Source organism: Chelonoidis abingdonii, chromosome 4, assembly GCF_003597395.2.
Source record: "Chelonoidis abingdonii isolate Lonesome George chromosome 4, CheloAbing_2.0, whole genome shotgun sequence".
In the NCBI taxonomy this organism is placed as follows: domain Eukaryota; kingdom Metazoa; phylum Chordata; order Testudines; family Testudinidae; genus Chelonoidis; species Chelonoidis abingdonii.
In genome coordinates, this window is record NC_133772.1 from 8,549,671 (window position 1) to 8,565,601 (window position 15,931).

At 48.2% G+C, this 15,931-nt stretch overlaps 1 protein-coding gene across 1 annotated transcript in view; it reads left to right on the forward strand.

Moving 5' to 3' along the window:
• CSDE1 (cold shock domain containing E1) overlaps positions 1-15,931 on the forward strand; it is a 50,052-nt gene that overhangs the window by 16,946 nt on the left and 17,175 nt on the right. The window contains exons 12-15 of the mRNA XM_075064708.1: positions 3,169-3,362; positions 10,205-10,317; positions 11,924-12,043; positions 12,330-12,508. Of these exons, the coding sequence (XP_074920809.1) occupies positions 3,169-3,362; positions 10,205-10,317; positions 11,924-12,043; positions 12,330-12,508 (606 nt within the window). The remainder of the gene's footprint in view (positions 1-3,168; positions 3,363-10,204; positions 10,318-11,923; positions 12,044-12,329; positions 12,509-15,931) is intronic.

Sequence of the window (15,931 nt, forward strand, 5' to 3'; positions counted from 1 at the left end):
CTTCTTTCCCCTCCCTACAGATCCTTCTCCCCCACTCCCATGGAGTCTTCTCTCTCTAAATCCTTCTCCTCTCATGAAGCCCTTCGCCACCTTCAGACAGATCCCCCAACCCCTCCCCCCACAACAGAAAACTACTTCTCCCCATAGCCCCTTTCCCCTGACCCTCATATGCAGCCTCCCAACTCCTCTCAACCCTCCCCTCACAAAGCCAGACCCCCATGGACCCCCCTCAGCCANCCCCCCCAATGCCAGTTATACAGAAATTTCTGAAGCTTTTGAGGTGTGCTTCATCTAAGAGTTATGCATTGCTTTACTGGTACTTATATGGCATCATACATGTACAGGGTGCTCAAATGGTAAGAGATGGAATTAGTACAAGTTCTTCAGGAACAGTCTAATATACATGGGACAGTTGTCTACATATTCCTGTGAGGACTGTCCAAGAGGAGATGGATGAAAGATGACTTTATGCAAAGTGGATTTGAAGGAGAGGGAGAATGCTTGTTCATGGTGTGTGGGAATCTACTCTTACTGTGAGTGGTAGTATAAAAGGCAGGGACCAATGAAGATCTGGAAGGAATCCCAGGTACAGAGAGTGCGTGGTCTTCAGATGGCATACTACGAAGATATTGTTTGTTCAAGCTAATAACCCCATTCCTTCCCACAAGACCTAAACTGAAATGGACAGTGTTGTGACACTCGAGCTTTTTGAGGATGGAGACAACTGTAAGACAGAAAGGTGAACTATAGGGAAATTATGCCTTGTATGTTGGTAAGAGAATTGATGCAGCATGCTACATGGTTAGCCTGCCTTTAGCAATAGCTGCTTACTGCTCACCTGCTGCTTCAAATGGAGTAAGGGAAGTCCAAAGGGAATCCTGCTGAAGTAGCTATAAGTGTAATGGGCAAATGTTTGAAGAGCAGTCGTCAAGAATGCACTTAAACAGCAAAGGTCCGTAGCACTTAGTGTCAGTGGCTACACTGTGTAGCTTTATTCCAGGTGTCTAAAGGCTTGACAGGGTTATTACTGATCCGATGCAACCAAGTTAATGGACGATTATGTGGCTGCCATCAGACTGTGGCCAAGTAATTTCTTCTCCTGAGCTCAAGTCCAGGCTTGAGGGCTGGCTGAATGTGTGGGATTTTATCTCTGAAGCAGGCTATATGGTCAAAAAGTGCTTGACAGTGACTTCAGTCTTCTGAAGGCCTGTTCTCACTGGGATTCTGTCTGTCCCTAGAGGAAGTGTGTAAAGGCGGGACAAGATTGATGATCAATAGATGGCTCAGGCGGTGGTGCTATAAGGAGAGTTTGGAGATGTTTTGACCACTGGGAAGCATTTCTGGACAGAGGACTGTTCTTATGGGATGGACTTCTGGGATGGAAGTTGGCAGAACAGTTTTAAACTAAGAGTTCAGGATAGATGGTTGGGAGATGCTAATATTGAGAGGAAGGAAAATAAATTCAGATGATACAGTAATGGGGAAAGGAATAGAGGACAGGCAAATGGATAACAGGAAATATAATGACAGTAACAGGTAGGCAATACTGCCAGTAAAATGACTGTGTAATTGGGTGGGGAATATGGGTGAGGCCAAGCAGAAACAACAAAGGTGTCTGTGCACCAGTGCAAAGAGCCTGAGTAACAAACGGAGGAACTAGAACTCCTGGTGCAGGAATTGAAACAGTTTATCATGGGGATAATGGAAACAGGGTGGAATAGTAGTCAGACTAAAATATAGGTATTGAAGGGTATGCGCTGGTTAGAAAAAGACAAAGGCAAGGGTGGTAGAGCAGCGCTGTTTGTTAATGATGAGGTAGACTAAAAAAATGTAGAAGTGATGGAATGGATAAAATAGAAACTGAGTCAAAATCACTTGAGAGAATGGTAATCAAGGTTCCACTGGCATAGTGCTTGTGCATAACCATTTTAGGGTTAGTATTGGTAAGTCTTGAGGACCTCAGAACCGGTTGTAGAGGACAGACTTGGTTCCAAGTGATCGTGCATTAATTTAGTTTAAGTGGACAGATAAACAAGAATAGGTCTCCAACTAGGGTCTTTGATTTTGAAAGGGCAAACTTTAAAAAATTAAGAGAATTAGGGAAGTGGAGTTGATTTTGAAGAACTCGAGGCTCTGAATGTTGAAGGCTTCAAATTTAGTTTCTGCAACTTAAAAATATTGGAAGTCTGCATCCCAAGCAAGGAGAAATTCATAGGGATGGATTGCAGATCAAACTGGATGGGAAAAGCATCTGAAACAAGTTACTGTGAGAAAGCAGAATGGATGGATCAGCAAGGAACGCTACCTCTTGAAGGCCTTAAAGTATAGGGGGAAAGTGAGAACTGCTAAAAGCCAAGCATCTTTGGACCTTGCAAAGGAAATTAAAACTGATTCTTTAGCCATAGTTGAAGAAAAAGAAATGAGTGCTAAGCATTGAGGATAGGGTGGAGAACATAGATAATCTAGGTTTGGACCAACTGCTAAACAAATACTTTGTCAGTTTTTAACAGGGATAGTGAGGAGCTTGGGGGCAGTGCCAGGGTGACTAATGGGGGACAAGGATAAGGAAGTAGAAATTATCACATCTGAGGTGGAAGCCAAACATTTAATGGGACCATATCCACAGGCCTGGATAATCTCCATCCAGGAATATTGGAGGAACTGCAGCATTGTATCACTTGTTGCTTTGAACTAGAGTAAATAGTGGATTTTCTGTAACTGGAAGTCGTTAGTAACTCAGCCAGAGATTATGGGTCTCCTGCAGAAGTGAGTGGTTGAGGTTCTCTGGCCTGCAATATATGCAGGAGGTCAGACTGGATGATCATGATGGTCCCTTCTGGCCTTTAAGTCTGAGTAATACATACCTATTGCTGATAAAAATCAAACCATCGTATGCATAGTAGTCACTGAAATGCTTCCAGCTTCCTGAGGTCTTCTATAAGCAATGCCCATGTTTTTGATCTGTATAAGGTTTGATAAATCTGTACATTTGTATTATAGCCAATTATTTTAGTTCATTTATTGTGTGATGTTATAACTTTACCTTGTTTGGGTGAAGAGCAGTGGCTGGAGTAATACTGCTTTCTCTTCCTCCCCAAAGTGCAGACATTTCATTAGCCCTTCTAATAAAATAAATACAAAAGTTACTTTTTTTCTTCATTTTGACAGTGTCTCTCTCTCAAACAGGTTGAATTCAGTGTTTGTGAAGTGAAGAGAACAGGTTCGCAGACAGCAGTTTCTGTCAGAATGCTTGGTCGCAACTACAGCTCCAAGAGGCTTGTGGGGTATGTGGCAACCCTGAAAGATAACTTTGGATTTATTGAAACAGCCAATCATGATAAGGAGATCTTCTTCCATTACAGGTGAGTGACTCCCGTTTGTATTGCTGAGTGTTAATCTGTGTTCTACGCATCGTATGCATAAATTCAAATACCTGAGAAACTTCTCATTAACCACTTCCACAGGGCTGCTGCAGACTTTGCTGTTTAACATCCTATATCTTAAGTATTCAGAGATTATACCGTAGACTAGTAGTATAACTACAGCTAGAGTACTGTACTTTTTTAGAGCTTCATTGATGGTGGTTTATGCAGATTGAGCTCCTGGTGCAAAGCTATGCTTTCAGTATTCTGTGAGAGGACTTCCCTTAGGGGTAATGGGCATGACAGACTTATTTTCTGAATCAGTCTTAATTGCCTGCTAGCAGGTTGAAGACACTCCAAGCATATGTAATGGTAAGGAACCAATATCCTAAGTCAAGTAAATTGCCCAGCAGAGAACTTGGGAATTGATCAGAGATGCAGTCCTGACTTCTAACAAGCTGGGAAACGCTTGGGATTTGGAACAGCCCTTTGATTTAACATGGGTTTATTTAAGGGATGCTCAGTTTTGGTCTATCCTTCATACAGAATTTAATGCATTATTTTAATAGTTGCTGGTTCAGATTAAGTCTAGTTATTCATTCCCTGAACTTGGATTACTGACAGTGACCGGCTTCATGGGAAGCATAATTTCTTCTTCGAGTGCTTGCTCATATCCATTCCAGTTAGGTGTGCACGCGCTGCGTGCACGTTCGTCGGAGAAACTTTTACCCTGGCAACACTCGGTGGGCCGGCAGGTCACCCCCTGGAGTGGCGCCGGTATGGCGCCTAATATATACCCCTGCCGGCCTGCCCGCTCTCAGTTCCTTCTACCGCCCGTGTCGGTCGTTGGAACAGTGAGAGCGCGGGCATAGTTGACCTCCACCTACCCTAGCGATTGCTCGTTCTTTAGCTTTAGTGTACATAGTTTTTTTTTCTCTAGTTCGTTGTTATTTACTGTTAGTATAGTTGTAGTTAGTGTATATAGTTAGAGGATCGGGGGTTCGCCCCTTCTCCTCCCACGGCACGGGGCGATGCCCGGTTCACCGGGCTTCAAACCCTGTGCGACCTGCCGTCACCCGATGCCCACAGGAGATCCGCACGATTCCTGTTTAAAGTGCCTCGGCGAGAGCCTATCTATCGGACAGGTGCCGTATCTGTAAGGCATTTCAAGCCCCGGACCAGAAAGAGAGGGACTCCCGCCTAAAACAACTTTTGATGGAGGCAGCTCTAACTCCTCCGTTCTCGGCACCGTCTACGGCACCGGGAACAAGTGCTTCGTCTGTTCCGCACCGGCGAAGACACCTCGGCACCTCTCGTCACCGGCCCAGTCCTCCAGCCGGCACCGCTCCCTCTCCCCGAGGAGCAAGAGACTCAAGGCTCCTGCGGTACCTCGGTCACGCCGCAGTCAGAGCGCAGCTCCAGGTCGGATCGCCCGGCTCCGCCAGCAGCCGCGGCCGCCTGCCTCGGCACCGTTGATTCCGGCTCCAGGAGCCGTCGAGTCCGGTGCGCTTAGCTCCCCGGCACGTGCCGTGGTAGAGCTCATCGTCCGACTACGCCTGAGACCTACTCCAAGGCGCGGGACTTGATCGCTCTTACAGAGCCTGAGCTGCCCAAACCCCCGCACCGCCGGTGCGGGTTATTCAGTCGCTGGGCAAGCCTGCCATGGTGCGACCACCGTCTCCGGGCACCAAGGAGCCCCGCCGATCTCGTTCGGGATCCCGTGAACGTTCCCGGCTCCGGCACCGATCGCGTTCCCAGCACTGTTCACGATCCCGACGCCGCTCGCAGTCCCGGCAGCCGTTCTCCATCCCGGTGCCGGTCGTACTCGCGGCACCGGACCAGATCCCGGTCTCCGTCTTACCTTCGGCACCGCTCCAGATCCCGGCACCGCCGAGCCTCTCGCAGCCGATCCAGGCATGTCGATGTTCGGCACCGGTCGACCTCCCGGCACCGCGCTGGTCGTAGGTCCCGGTCCCGCTCTTCACATCGCCACGGCTCCCGGTACCGTTCGCCGGCACCGCGAAGGGACGCTTATTATGGACGCACTGACACGGTCCAATCTGCCTCAGCTCCCCCGTGGCCATCCCGTCATACGTCCGCCTCCCCGTATGCAGACAGCGCATCTTATGGAGAATCGGACACTCAGGCACATCGAGACCAGGGGCCACCTCAGTGGTCCTTTTGGACACCCTGGGCCTACCACCAAGCCCAGGGTGAACCATTGGCCCAATCACGCTCCGGACATTCTGAACGCCGGGCACCGGAGGCCACAATCAGTAGACCACCCCCTACTGATACAGAGATGGGTGCCATACAAGCTCCGGAGCAGCCTGATGTTCCGGAGGCGGAGGCCCACCAGGATGCCACCTCGGTCCAGGACCCGCTCGTTCCGGGGTTGTCGTCATCGTCTTCCCCGGATGAGGCGGTGGCGGGCACATCCTCGTCGGGGCCTCCCCTATCGATCTGCGGGCGCACCAGGACCTTTTGAGGCGCATAGCCCAAAATATAAGCCTCCCGGTGGAGGAAGTCCCTGAGGTGGAGGACCCTGTGGTTAGCATTCTCTCAGCGAAAACGCCTACCAGGGTGGCCCTCCCATTCATCAGATCCATCCAGGCCAGAGCCGACTCCATCTGGCAAACTCCGGCGTCCATTCCACGACGGCCAGGGGAGTGGAAAGAAAGTATATGGTGCCGTCCACGGGTTACGAATACCTGTATGTGCACCCCCCCTGCTCGTTGGTGGTGCAGTCAGTCAATGAGCGGGAGCGGCACGGCCAACAAGCCCCCGCTCCAAAGTCTAGGGAGGCCAAACGTATGGACTTGCTGGGCCGAAAAATTTACTCTGCTGGAGGACTTCAGCTCCGTGTGGCAAACCAGCAGGCCCTCTTAAGCCGTTACTCCTTCAACACCTGGGAGGCGGTCGGCAAATTCACGGAGTTGATCCCGCAAGGCTCCCGTCAGGAGTTTACAGCCCTCCTCGACGAGGGAAGGAGGATTGCGAGAACCTCCCTGCAAGCCTCGCTGGACTCGGCAGAGATTCAGCAGCTAGAAACAGGTCGCCTCTGGCATAGCCATGCGGCGCATATCCTGGTTGCAGGTGTCCGGCCTACCGCCGAGTTGCAGCACACAATACAGGACTTGCCATTTGATACACAGGGCCTCTTCTCGCAGAAAACAGATCCTAGACTACAAAGTCTAAAGGACAATAGGGTTATCATGCGGTCACTTGGCATGCATACCCTCAAACTCAAAGACGGTCATTCCGCCCTCAACCCCAGCGCCCCTACCCCCGCCTCGCCCTCGCGACACAGGACTTTAGCCGCAGGCGTGGCCGTGTAGGCCTGCCCGTCTCAGTTCTTCTACCGCCGTGCTCGGCCGTTGGAACACGTGGAGCGCCGGCATAGACTGACTCCAACCTACCAGCGATTGCTCTTCTTTTAGCTTTAGTGTACATATTTTTTCTCTCTAGTTCGTTGTTATTTATTGTAGTATAGTTGTAGTTAGTGTATATAGTTGAGGAAGGCGGGTTCGCCCTTCCTCCCACGGCACCGGGGCGATGCCCGGTTCACGGGCTTCAAACCCTGTGCGACCTGCCGTCACCCGATGCACAGGAGATCCGCACGATTCCTGTTTAAAGTGCCTCGCGAGAGCTATCTATCGGACAGGTGCTGTATCTGTAAGGCATTCAGCCCGGACCAGAAAAGAGAGGGACTCCCGCCTCAAACAACTTTTGATGAGGCAGCTCAAAACTCCTCCGTCTCGGGCCGTCTACGGCACCGGGAACAAGTGCTTCGTCTGTTCCGCACCGGCGAAGACACCTCGGACCTTCCGTCACCGGCCCAGTCCTCCAGCCGGCCCGCTCCTCTCCCGAGGAGCAAGAGACTCAAGGCTCCTGCGGTACCCTCGGTCACGCCGCAGTCAGAGCGCAGCTCCAGGTTGGATCGCCGGCTCCGCCAGCAGCTGCGGCAGCCTGCCTCAGCACGTTGATTCCGGCTCTCCAGGAGCCGTTGAGTCGGTGCTGCTTAGCTTCCGGCACATGCTGTGGTAGAGCTCATCGTCCCGACTACGCCTGAGACCTACTCCAAGGCGCGGGACTGATCGCTCTTACAGAGCCTGAGCTGCGCCAACCCGGCACCGCCGGTGCGGGTTATTCAGTTCGCTGGGCAAGCCTGCCAGTGGTGCGACCACGTCTCCCGGGCACCAAGGAGCCCCCGCGACCTCGTTGGATCCCGTGAATGTTCCGGCTCCGGCACCGATCGCGTTCCAGCACTGTCACGATCCCGCCCGTCGGGCAGTCCGCACCGTTCTCCCATCTGGTGTGGCGGTCGTATCCGCGGGCAGCCGGACCAGTGCCGGTTCCGTCTTACTTCTGGCGACGCTCCAGATCCCGGCACGCCGACCTCTCGCAGCCGATCCAGGCATGTCGATGTTCGGCACCGGTCGAACTTCCCGGCACCGCGCTGGTCGTAGGTCCCGGTCCCGTCTTCACATCGCCACGGCTCCCGGTACCGTTCGCCGGCACCGCGAGGGATGCCTTATTATGGACGACTGACCCGGTCCAATCTGCCTCAGTTCCCGTGGCCATCCGTCATACGTCCGCCTCCCGTATGCAGACAGCGAATCTTATGGAGAATTGGACACTCAGCACATCGAGACCAGGGGCCACCTCAGTGGTCCTTTTGACACTGGGCCTACCACCAAGCCTGGCGGTGAACCAGTGGCCCAATCACGCTCCGGACATTCTGAAGCGGGCCCCGGAGGCCACAATCAGTAGACCACCCCCTACTGATGCAGAGATGGGTGCCATACAAGCTCCGGAGCAGCCTGATGTTCCGGAGGCGAAGGCCACCAGAGCCACCTCGGTCAGACCCGCTTGTTCCGGGGTTGTCGTCATCGTCTTCGCCCGGATTGAGGCGGTGGCGGGCACAATCCTCGTCGGGGCCTCCCCTATCGATCTGCGGGCGCACCAGGACCTTTTGAGGCGCATAGCCCAAAATATAAGACCTCCCGGTGGAGAGCAAGTCCCCGAGGTGTGAGGACCTGTGGTTTAGCATTCTCTCAGCGAAAACGCCTACCAGGGTGGCCTCCCATTGCATCAAGATCCATCCAGGCCAGAGCCGACTCCATCTGGCAAACTCCGGACGTCCATGTCCACCGCGGCCAGGGGAGTGGAAGAAAGTAGATGGTCTCGTCCACGGGTTACAATACCTGTATGCACCCATCCCCGCTCGTTGGTGGTGTGCAGTCAGTCAAATGAGACGGGCGCGGCAGCAACAGCCCCGCTCCCCAAAGTCTAGGGAGGCCAACGTCGTATGGACTTGCTGGGTCCGAAAATTACTCTGCTGGAGGAAATTCAGCTACCGTGTGGGCAAACAGCAGGCCTTTCTTAAGCCGTTACTCCTTCAACACCTGGGAGGCGGTGACAATCACGGAGATTATCCCGCAAGGCTCGCGTCAGGAGTTTACAAGCCCTCCTCGACGATGGGAAGAGGATTGCGAGAACTTTCCTGCAAGCTCCGCTGGACTCGGAGAGATCAGCATGCTGAACAGTGCAGCTCTCTGCATAGCCCACGGCGGCTGCTATCTGGTTGGCAGTGTTCGGTCTACCGCCCGAAGTTGCGAGCACAATTAACAGGACTTGCCATTTGAATACACCAGGGCCTTTTCTCGCCAGAAAACAGATCCTAGACTACAAAGTCTAAAGGACAAGGTTATCAATGCCGGTCACTTGGCATGCATACCCTCAAACTCAGAGTCCAATTGTCCGCCTCCAATCCCAGCCCCTACCCCCGCCTCGCCAACGACAGAAAGCTTAGCCGCCGGCCGTTGGCTACGTGTCAACCCGAGGGCAATCTACCTCTCAGTCGGGCAATAACGCCCGGCCCACCAAATCATCGGACCCCAGAGTCCAATTTTTGAAGTGCGCACCGAGAGCACGGCATACCAATTCCCTCGGATCCGCTCCAGTTCCAAACGGGTTTCCTCGTCCTCTGGCGTGTCCCAGTAACTACGGATCGTGTCCTGCGTACGGGAACATGGATACCCATCTCCAATTCTCTTCGGCCCGTCCCACTCCTGCCTCCGTCCTCTTCAGGGAAACCCTCTCACTGAGCAACTCCTCCTGAGGAGTCCACAAGCTTTCTGAATCGCGAGCCTACAGGAGGTAACCTGAGGGTCGCTCAAGGGCAGAGGGTTCTATTCCGTTATTTTCCTGATCCAAGGCAAAAGGAGTGTCTTCGGCCATCTAGACACTACGCAGTGTAACAATACATCAAGAAGTTCAAGTATCTGTCATGGTGTGCGTGGGCGAACCATCATTCCACTGGGATCCGGCGATTGGTCTGCTCTCGAATGAGGCCGCATCTCTCTCGTGCGGCAAGAAGGAACTGAGGAGCGGGCAGGCCGGCAGGGTTATATATTAGGCACCATACCGGCGCCACTCCAGGGGGCGACCTGCCGGCCCACCGAGTGTTGCTAGGGTAGAAGTTTCTCCAACGAACGTGCACGCGGCGCGCGCACACCTAACTGGAATGGATATGAGCAACACATCTCGAAGAACAACAGTTACAAAGGTGAGTAACTGTCTTTTATTTCATTCTGTTCCAATAGCCAAATGGATTACTGTAAACTTCTTGTATGAAGAGATAAAAATGGCTATTGGGTAGACTTAAATCTGTAAACACTGAGCAAAATGCTTGCATCCAGGCTGTAAGGTTTGCAGTAATGAAAATAGTGAGCCAGCGGAAGTGTAAAGGTGCTGTCCTTTCCACTTTGTTGCTGAGTGAGTGGCTTTGTTGATGAGCATGTAACTAAAGGAGAACATGTATAACTTCTCTCATGCAGTGAGTTCTCTGGTGATGTTGATAGCCTGGAACTTGGGGACATGGTGGAATACAGCTTGTCAAAAGGCAAAGGAAATAAAGTCAGTGCGGAAAAGGTGAACAAAATACATGCAGGTAAAACTATGTTCAATAACTTGTCTCTTAGCAAAAAGGCACTTGCAGTTTTGTAAGGAGTCCTGGGTTAGTGGAACTCTAGTCTAAAGAACACCTAGGAACACAATAACAGAAATTGTGATAATGATGCACAGCAGACCAGAATTGGGCTGGTCACTTTAGGACTTCTAAGAAGAGGGGAGAAATCCCTCAGAAAGAGCTGCTCGCTGTGTCGGGAGAGGTGGGAGCTAATCAAGCAAGAACAGTCTGTAGACAGAAACAGCTCAAAGATAGTGGCCCTTACCTGATTCCAGCTTCTAGAGTATGCTGCCTGAGTTATATCATGATTGTATTACTCTTGTCTACCAAATACTGACAGCGTGCTGGTGACTGTGCAAGACAATTGGCAACCCGTGCTATGAAAAGCTTAGTCTAGGAGGGGCATAGAAAATAGATTGTGTGAGGCCCCTGAGGAAGAGTTGCTTGGGTAAATTTCCTCAAACTTTCAATTCTGTTCATTTGTTTTGGGGGGCTGATTCCTAACAAAAATAGGTCTCTCAAAAGGATTTGAGGAAAGGGTTGTTTCCCTGGTATCGGGAGTGGGAGGAAATTCAGTGCCTAGAAGAGTGAGAGAGAGAGAAAATGATGAGCAATAGAAGATCAGGGTGGAAAGAACATAGGAGTAAGAGGTCATGGTTGTGTTAAGCAGAATAAAAAATGCTTTACAAAAGAGTATTTAGAAATGTCATAGTGCCTCTATATAAATCCATGGTGCACCCATATCTTGAATACTGTGCAGATGTGGTCACCCCATTTCAAAAAAGATATATTGGAATTGGATTATATTTTCAATTGACATGTGCTGAGCAGACCAGTCTCACAATTAAGATTGTGCACCAGTAGCTATAGGTTGTGCACCATAATTTTTCTACTGCATAATGAATAGATGTAAATATGTGTAAATTCCTAATGTAACTTTTTTTCCTCTCCATTTGCAAGCCTAGAAGCTGGGAATAAGGGACAAGGCATGGATCACTTGATTACCTGTTCTGTTCATTGCTTCTGGGGCACCTGGCACTGGCCACTGTCAGAAGACAGGATACTGGGCTAGATGGACCTTTGGTCTGAGCCAGTACGGCCGTTCTTATGTTCGTTACTCCTGTACATAAGTGCACCAGAAAAGGAAGCTGTAGCTGAGTAGCCTTTGCTCTTGTAGGAAGAATTTGAAATGAAATGAAAACTATGGAATGTCAGTTCAGACATCAGTGTCTGCAAAGCTTTTGTGTAGTGATGCTGTGGAGACATCAGTTTCCTGTCTTCTACAATGGGAATAATTAGAATGGCTCAGGATACTCTAATCCACTCAGTCTTCCTGCATAGGCTGCCATGGGATAGAATGAAAATCCTTGTCTCTTTGGTTTGCTTTCTAGTTTCTAGAAGATTCTGGGTTCTTGATTAATCCTTGCCCATCCCTCTACTAGATTCTGTGTCTCTCGGGTATTGTGCTGAATACAGAAACTGCTAGTAATATTACAGTGTTACCAAATGACCCCAATCGGGGTAAAGGTCTCATTGGGCTAGGCTCCAAATTATGTAATCTAAACAGTGTGTACTATGTGTTTTACAGTGAATGGTGCCACTGAGGAAGCTGATCCAACTGTCTACACGGGTAAAGTAATTCGCCCCTTGCGGAGTGTAGATCCCACACAGACTGAATACCAGGGAATGATTGAGGTCATGGAGGATGGTAAGCGAAACAAACCTAACTTGGCACTTCTCTGCATTAAAGTGCCAACATACTGTTTGTAGAGTTGAGATTACTTTTAATGAGTCTGTTCAGCTCACATTTGATGTAGTTTGACAATGAGCTTTGGCTGTAGCTTAGTGAACTATAAACTAGCAACTTATGTAAACTTGAATTAAAGTTTCTAGCTAGAAGAACCATTGTGTCCAATGTAGAAACACTTCAAAATGCTTCCTTATGAAGGAACAGAAATAGATCTTAAATTGTGTTTTCCTTCCCTCTCTGCTAGGGGAGATGAAAGGAGAGGTCTATCCATTTGGAATTGTGGGAATGGCAAACAAGGGCGATTGCCTGCAAAAGGGGGAGACAGTCAAGTTCCAGCTCTGTGTCCTTGGTCAGAATGAACAGACGATGGCTTGTAACATTACACCTTTCCGCAGAGCCACTGTGGAATGTGTGAAAGATCAGGTTAGTGGATTCTTCTTTGAGACAAAGAGTTTTCACATAATCCTAGAAATGCAGGGGTGGAAAGGGCCTTGAGAGGTCATTAAGTCCAGCCCCCACACTGAGGCAGGACTAAAGTAAGCCTAGACCATCCCCAACAGATGTTTGTCCTGTCTATTCTTAAATTCCCAATGATGGGGATTCCGAAGCCTCCCAGTCAACAAATTCCAGAACTTAGTTTTTGTATTAGGAAAGACTTCCTAACTACCCTTATAATTAACTACTGTATGAGTAATCATCAAATGGTTTTTAACGTGTGTAGATCTGAAATACTGGGATTTGAATTTGAAGGAAAACAAAATTACGCAAACATTTGTTCTGTTAATCCATGTGGTCACCCTGTGCCAAGGAGTCATGGGAGCTTGCATCATTCCGCCTCAGTGCGCATGCAGCAATTCTCTAAAAGGAGCCATGTTTTTGGAGTTTAATGTACCCACACTATACACCCATATCACATATCATATCATTTGAAAGCTTATTTTGAGTATGTTTAGATGAGGTAATATGTAGAGCTGTTGAGTGGTGTCATAAGCCTCTGGGGAAGATAACAGTACCCAAAATGAGTGACTTTGTGCACAGTTCTCGAAACCCTCCAACATGAAGCAGTTTGTTGTTAATTTCAATACTTTAATGTGTGTGGTGATCAAAGTTACCAAACAATGGTGTATTGAAAGATTTGCATTGGTTTTGCAAGGGCAAGTATTTTTTTCCAGAAAGAAACTTTAGCGTGTGGCAAAAAATGGCAAATAGAATACTGCAAATGTTGATAACATGAACTGTTTTCATCACATTCTTAGTTGTATAATATTCTGACCAAGTGATTATATTTTCAATTGACACATGCTGAGCAGATCAGTCTCACAATTAAGATTGTGCACCAGTAGCTATAGGTTGTGCACCATAGTTTTGTACTGCCTAATGAATAATGTAAATGTGTGAGAATTCCTAATGTAATTTTTCTCCATTTGTAGGCTTTTGTATATACAATGTAGTTTCTAGCCTGCTTGGTAGGTTATTTGTAATTTGCCTAGGCATGTAGTACTAGTCTTTGAAATATTCTAGAAACTAGCTTTTTAATTGTGACATTTATGCACAAGTCATTGGTGTTAGAAATGACAGTACACAACTTCATATTATGAATGTGCGAAAGGTAAGAGAGAAGTGGCCTAACAAGAAGTAGTGAGGACAGTCCACAAACAAATCCTTACCTTTGCACTGAAGAGGGATGAAGAGCATGGTACAGTTCTTGACCAGCCATGTCACCACAATATGACAAACCTATTTGACTCTGAATCACATCCAAAGGTGCTTATTAACTTTTATGTACTGGACTGCATGTAACCTCAGATTTACAACAGTCTCTACTGAAAATACCTGATGTTGAAGAACAAATGGAGATTTGTGAGAGGTGTACTTGATTCTGATGGGACACACCACTTCTTCAGCCCAGTCAGTAAATCTGTCATTAAAACACTTTGCTGGCATGGCCAAGATGACTGAATTTAAGTCTGGCAAGAGAAGGACTTAATCACAGCAGCTTTGTCCAGAAATGTGTTTTCCACAGAGCCTTGTCTTTCACAAGATGGAAAGATAATGTTTCAATGGCAACTGTTAGTCACAGACTGACCTGTGCCCCTCCCCTTCTTCCATGCTGATGGAACACTAAGTTGGTCCACACTACCAACTTACATTGGTATAACTGTCGTTGGGGGGTGGCGGAGTAGCTTTTCCAGAGCAATGTAGTTATACTGACCTAACCCCTGGTGTAGACAGTGCTGTGTTGATGGGAGGGTTTCTCCCATTGACATAACTATCACCTCTTATGGAGGTGGAATATGTATGCTGACGGGAGACTCTCTCTGTGTCGGTAGGGTCTCCACTAAGCGCAACTGTGGTGCAGCATGGTGCAATGCTCAAAGTGTAGACAAGCCCTTAAAAGGTCAGACTAAACTGAATTTAGGGCATCATCTGGAAGCTCAAGCTGAAAGAATCCAAGAGCTAAGAGCATGCAACAAAGAAACCATGGTGTACATTAGAAATGCCCATGGCTGTCATACAAATGGCTGGAGACGCATTCCATGCTTTCACTGAATTGGCTTCTGAGTACTTGAAGTAGGTCCTGATAGGATTTGACAAAGCTAATTCTGTAATCAAAATCTTTGACAAATATGACAACAGTAACTCTGAAAACTTTGGAAAGACGCCACTGGATAGGGTCTAAGATTGGATACAACAAGTGGCTTGACTGGCAGATGCCCTGTGCCTCCATAGAAAGTTTCTAAACTAAAGTGGCATCCAGCAAGCAGTCACTTGTAAAAATTTCTGACTATTGTATCTGAGTGTAGGAGCATATCTTCTCCTCTTCCCCACCCCCACAACGATGTGACTGTGATACCCCTGTTTGCTATATGCGGGGGCTGGGAGGGAACCTTTTTTAATGTTGTCAAAAGAAATGGAGCTCACTGCTTCAGAGATCTACCAAATTGGGGGAGAGCACAACTCAGCCACAGTTTCTGCAGCAAGGATGTTAGTAGCAGTGCTGCATGACCAGAGTGAGAGAGAAGAGAGCTCCACAGAGATCTGAATTGCTTGCACCTCAGTCTGTCCATCAAAGAGGACAAATCACTGGCCAAACTCTCCCCGTGTGAGGACTGTTCTGAGAGCATGTCGGAAGAGCATCTTGGCAAACAAAGATTTGGATATTGGATCACCATTGCAACATGGGTGAAAAAATGTGGATGATGAACTACTTTCTATGTTCTTCAAGGGCCCAATAGCATTTGAGCTTCTGCCGGACTTTATTTTTGCAGTAATGCTACTGTTTAGGCACAATCAACTAATTATCCGTAGTTAAGTCTTCTCTGCACAGAACTGCACATTCCAAGACAGTGAAGACCCTGGTATCAGTCATGTGCACATGAGATAACTAGAAATGTCACCAGCACTATTACATTTCAGTGATTCCTGTACAAACTTTTGGCTATTTTTAGCTTTTAGATTGTTGCTTTCAAGTCCCAAAGAAATCCATTGTCTTGAAGTAATACATGTTAATTTAACACAAATTGATGCAAACAATTCAAAGTGGTCTCTTTAACATGTTGTTGATGGTGTCATTGTTCATACCCACATCCATGGTAACAGCACCACTTGACAGTCCCATATCCTCCCTCATCTTAGAAATAAGCTTTCAAATAATTTGATATGCATGATTTTCTTATGGGAGAAGTCTGTTCCAACTTGAAGTAGTTAGTGGTAACTGTGTCCTGAAATATGAGGGCTGATATCCCTTCAGTTTTTATCATAGCTAATATCACTGCCAATAGATTATTCGTATAAATGTCTAATCCTTTTTTTTCTACTAAACTTTCTGTATGCAAGTATCTTGTG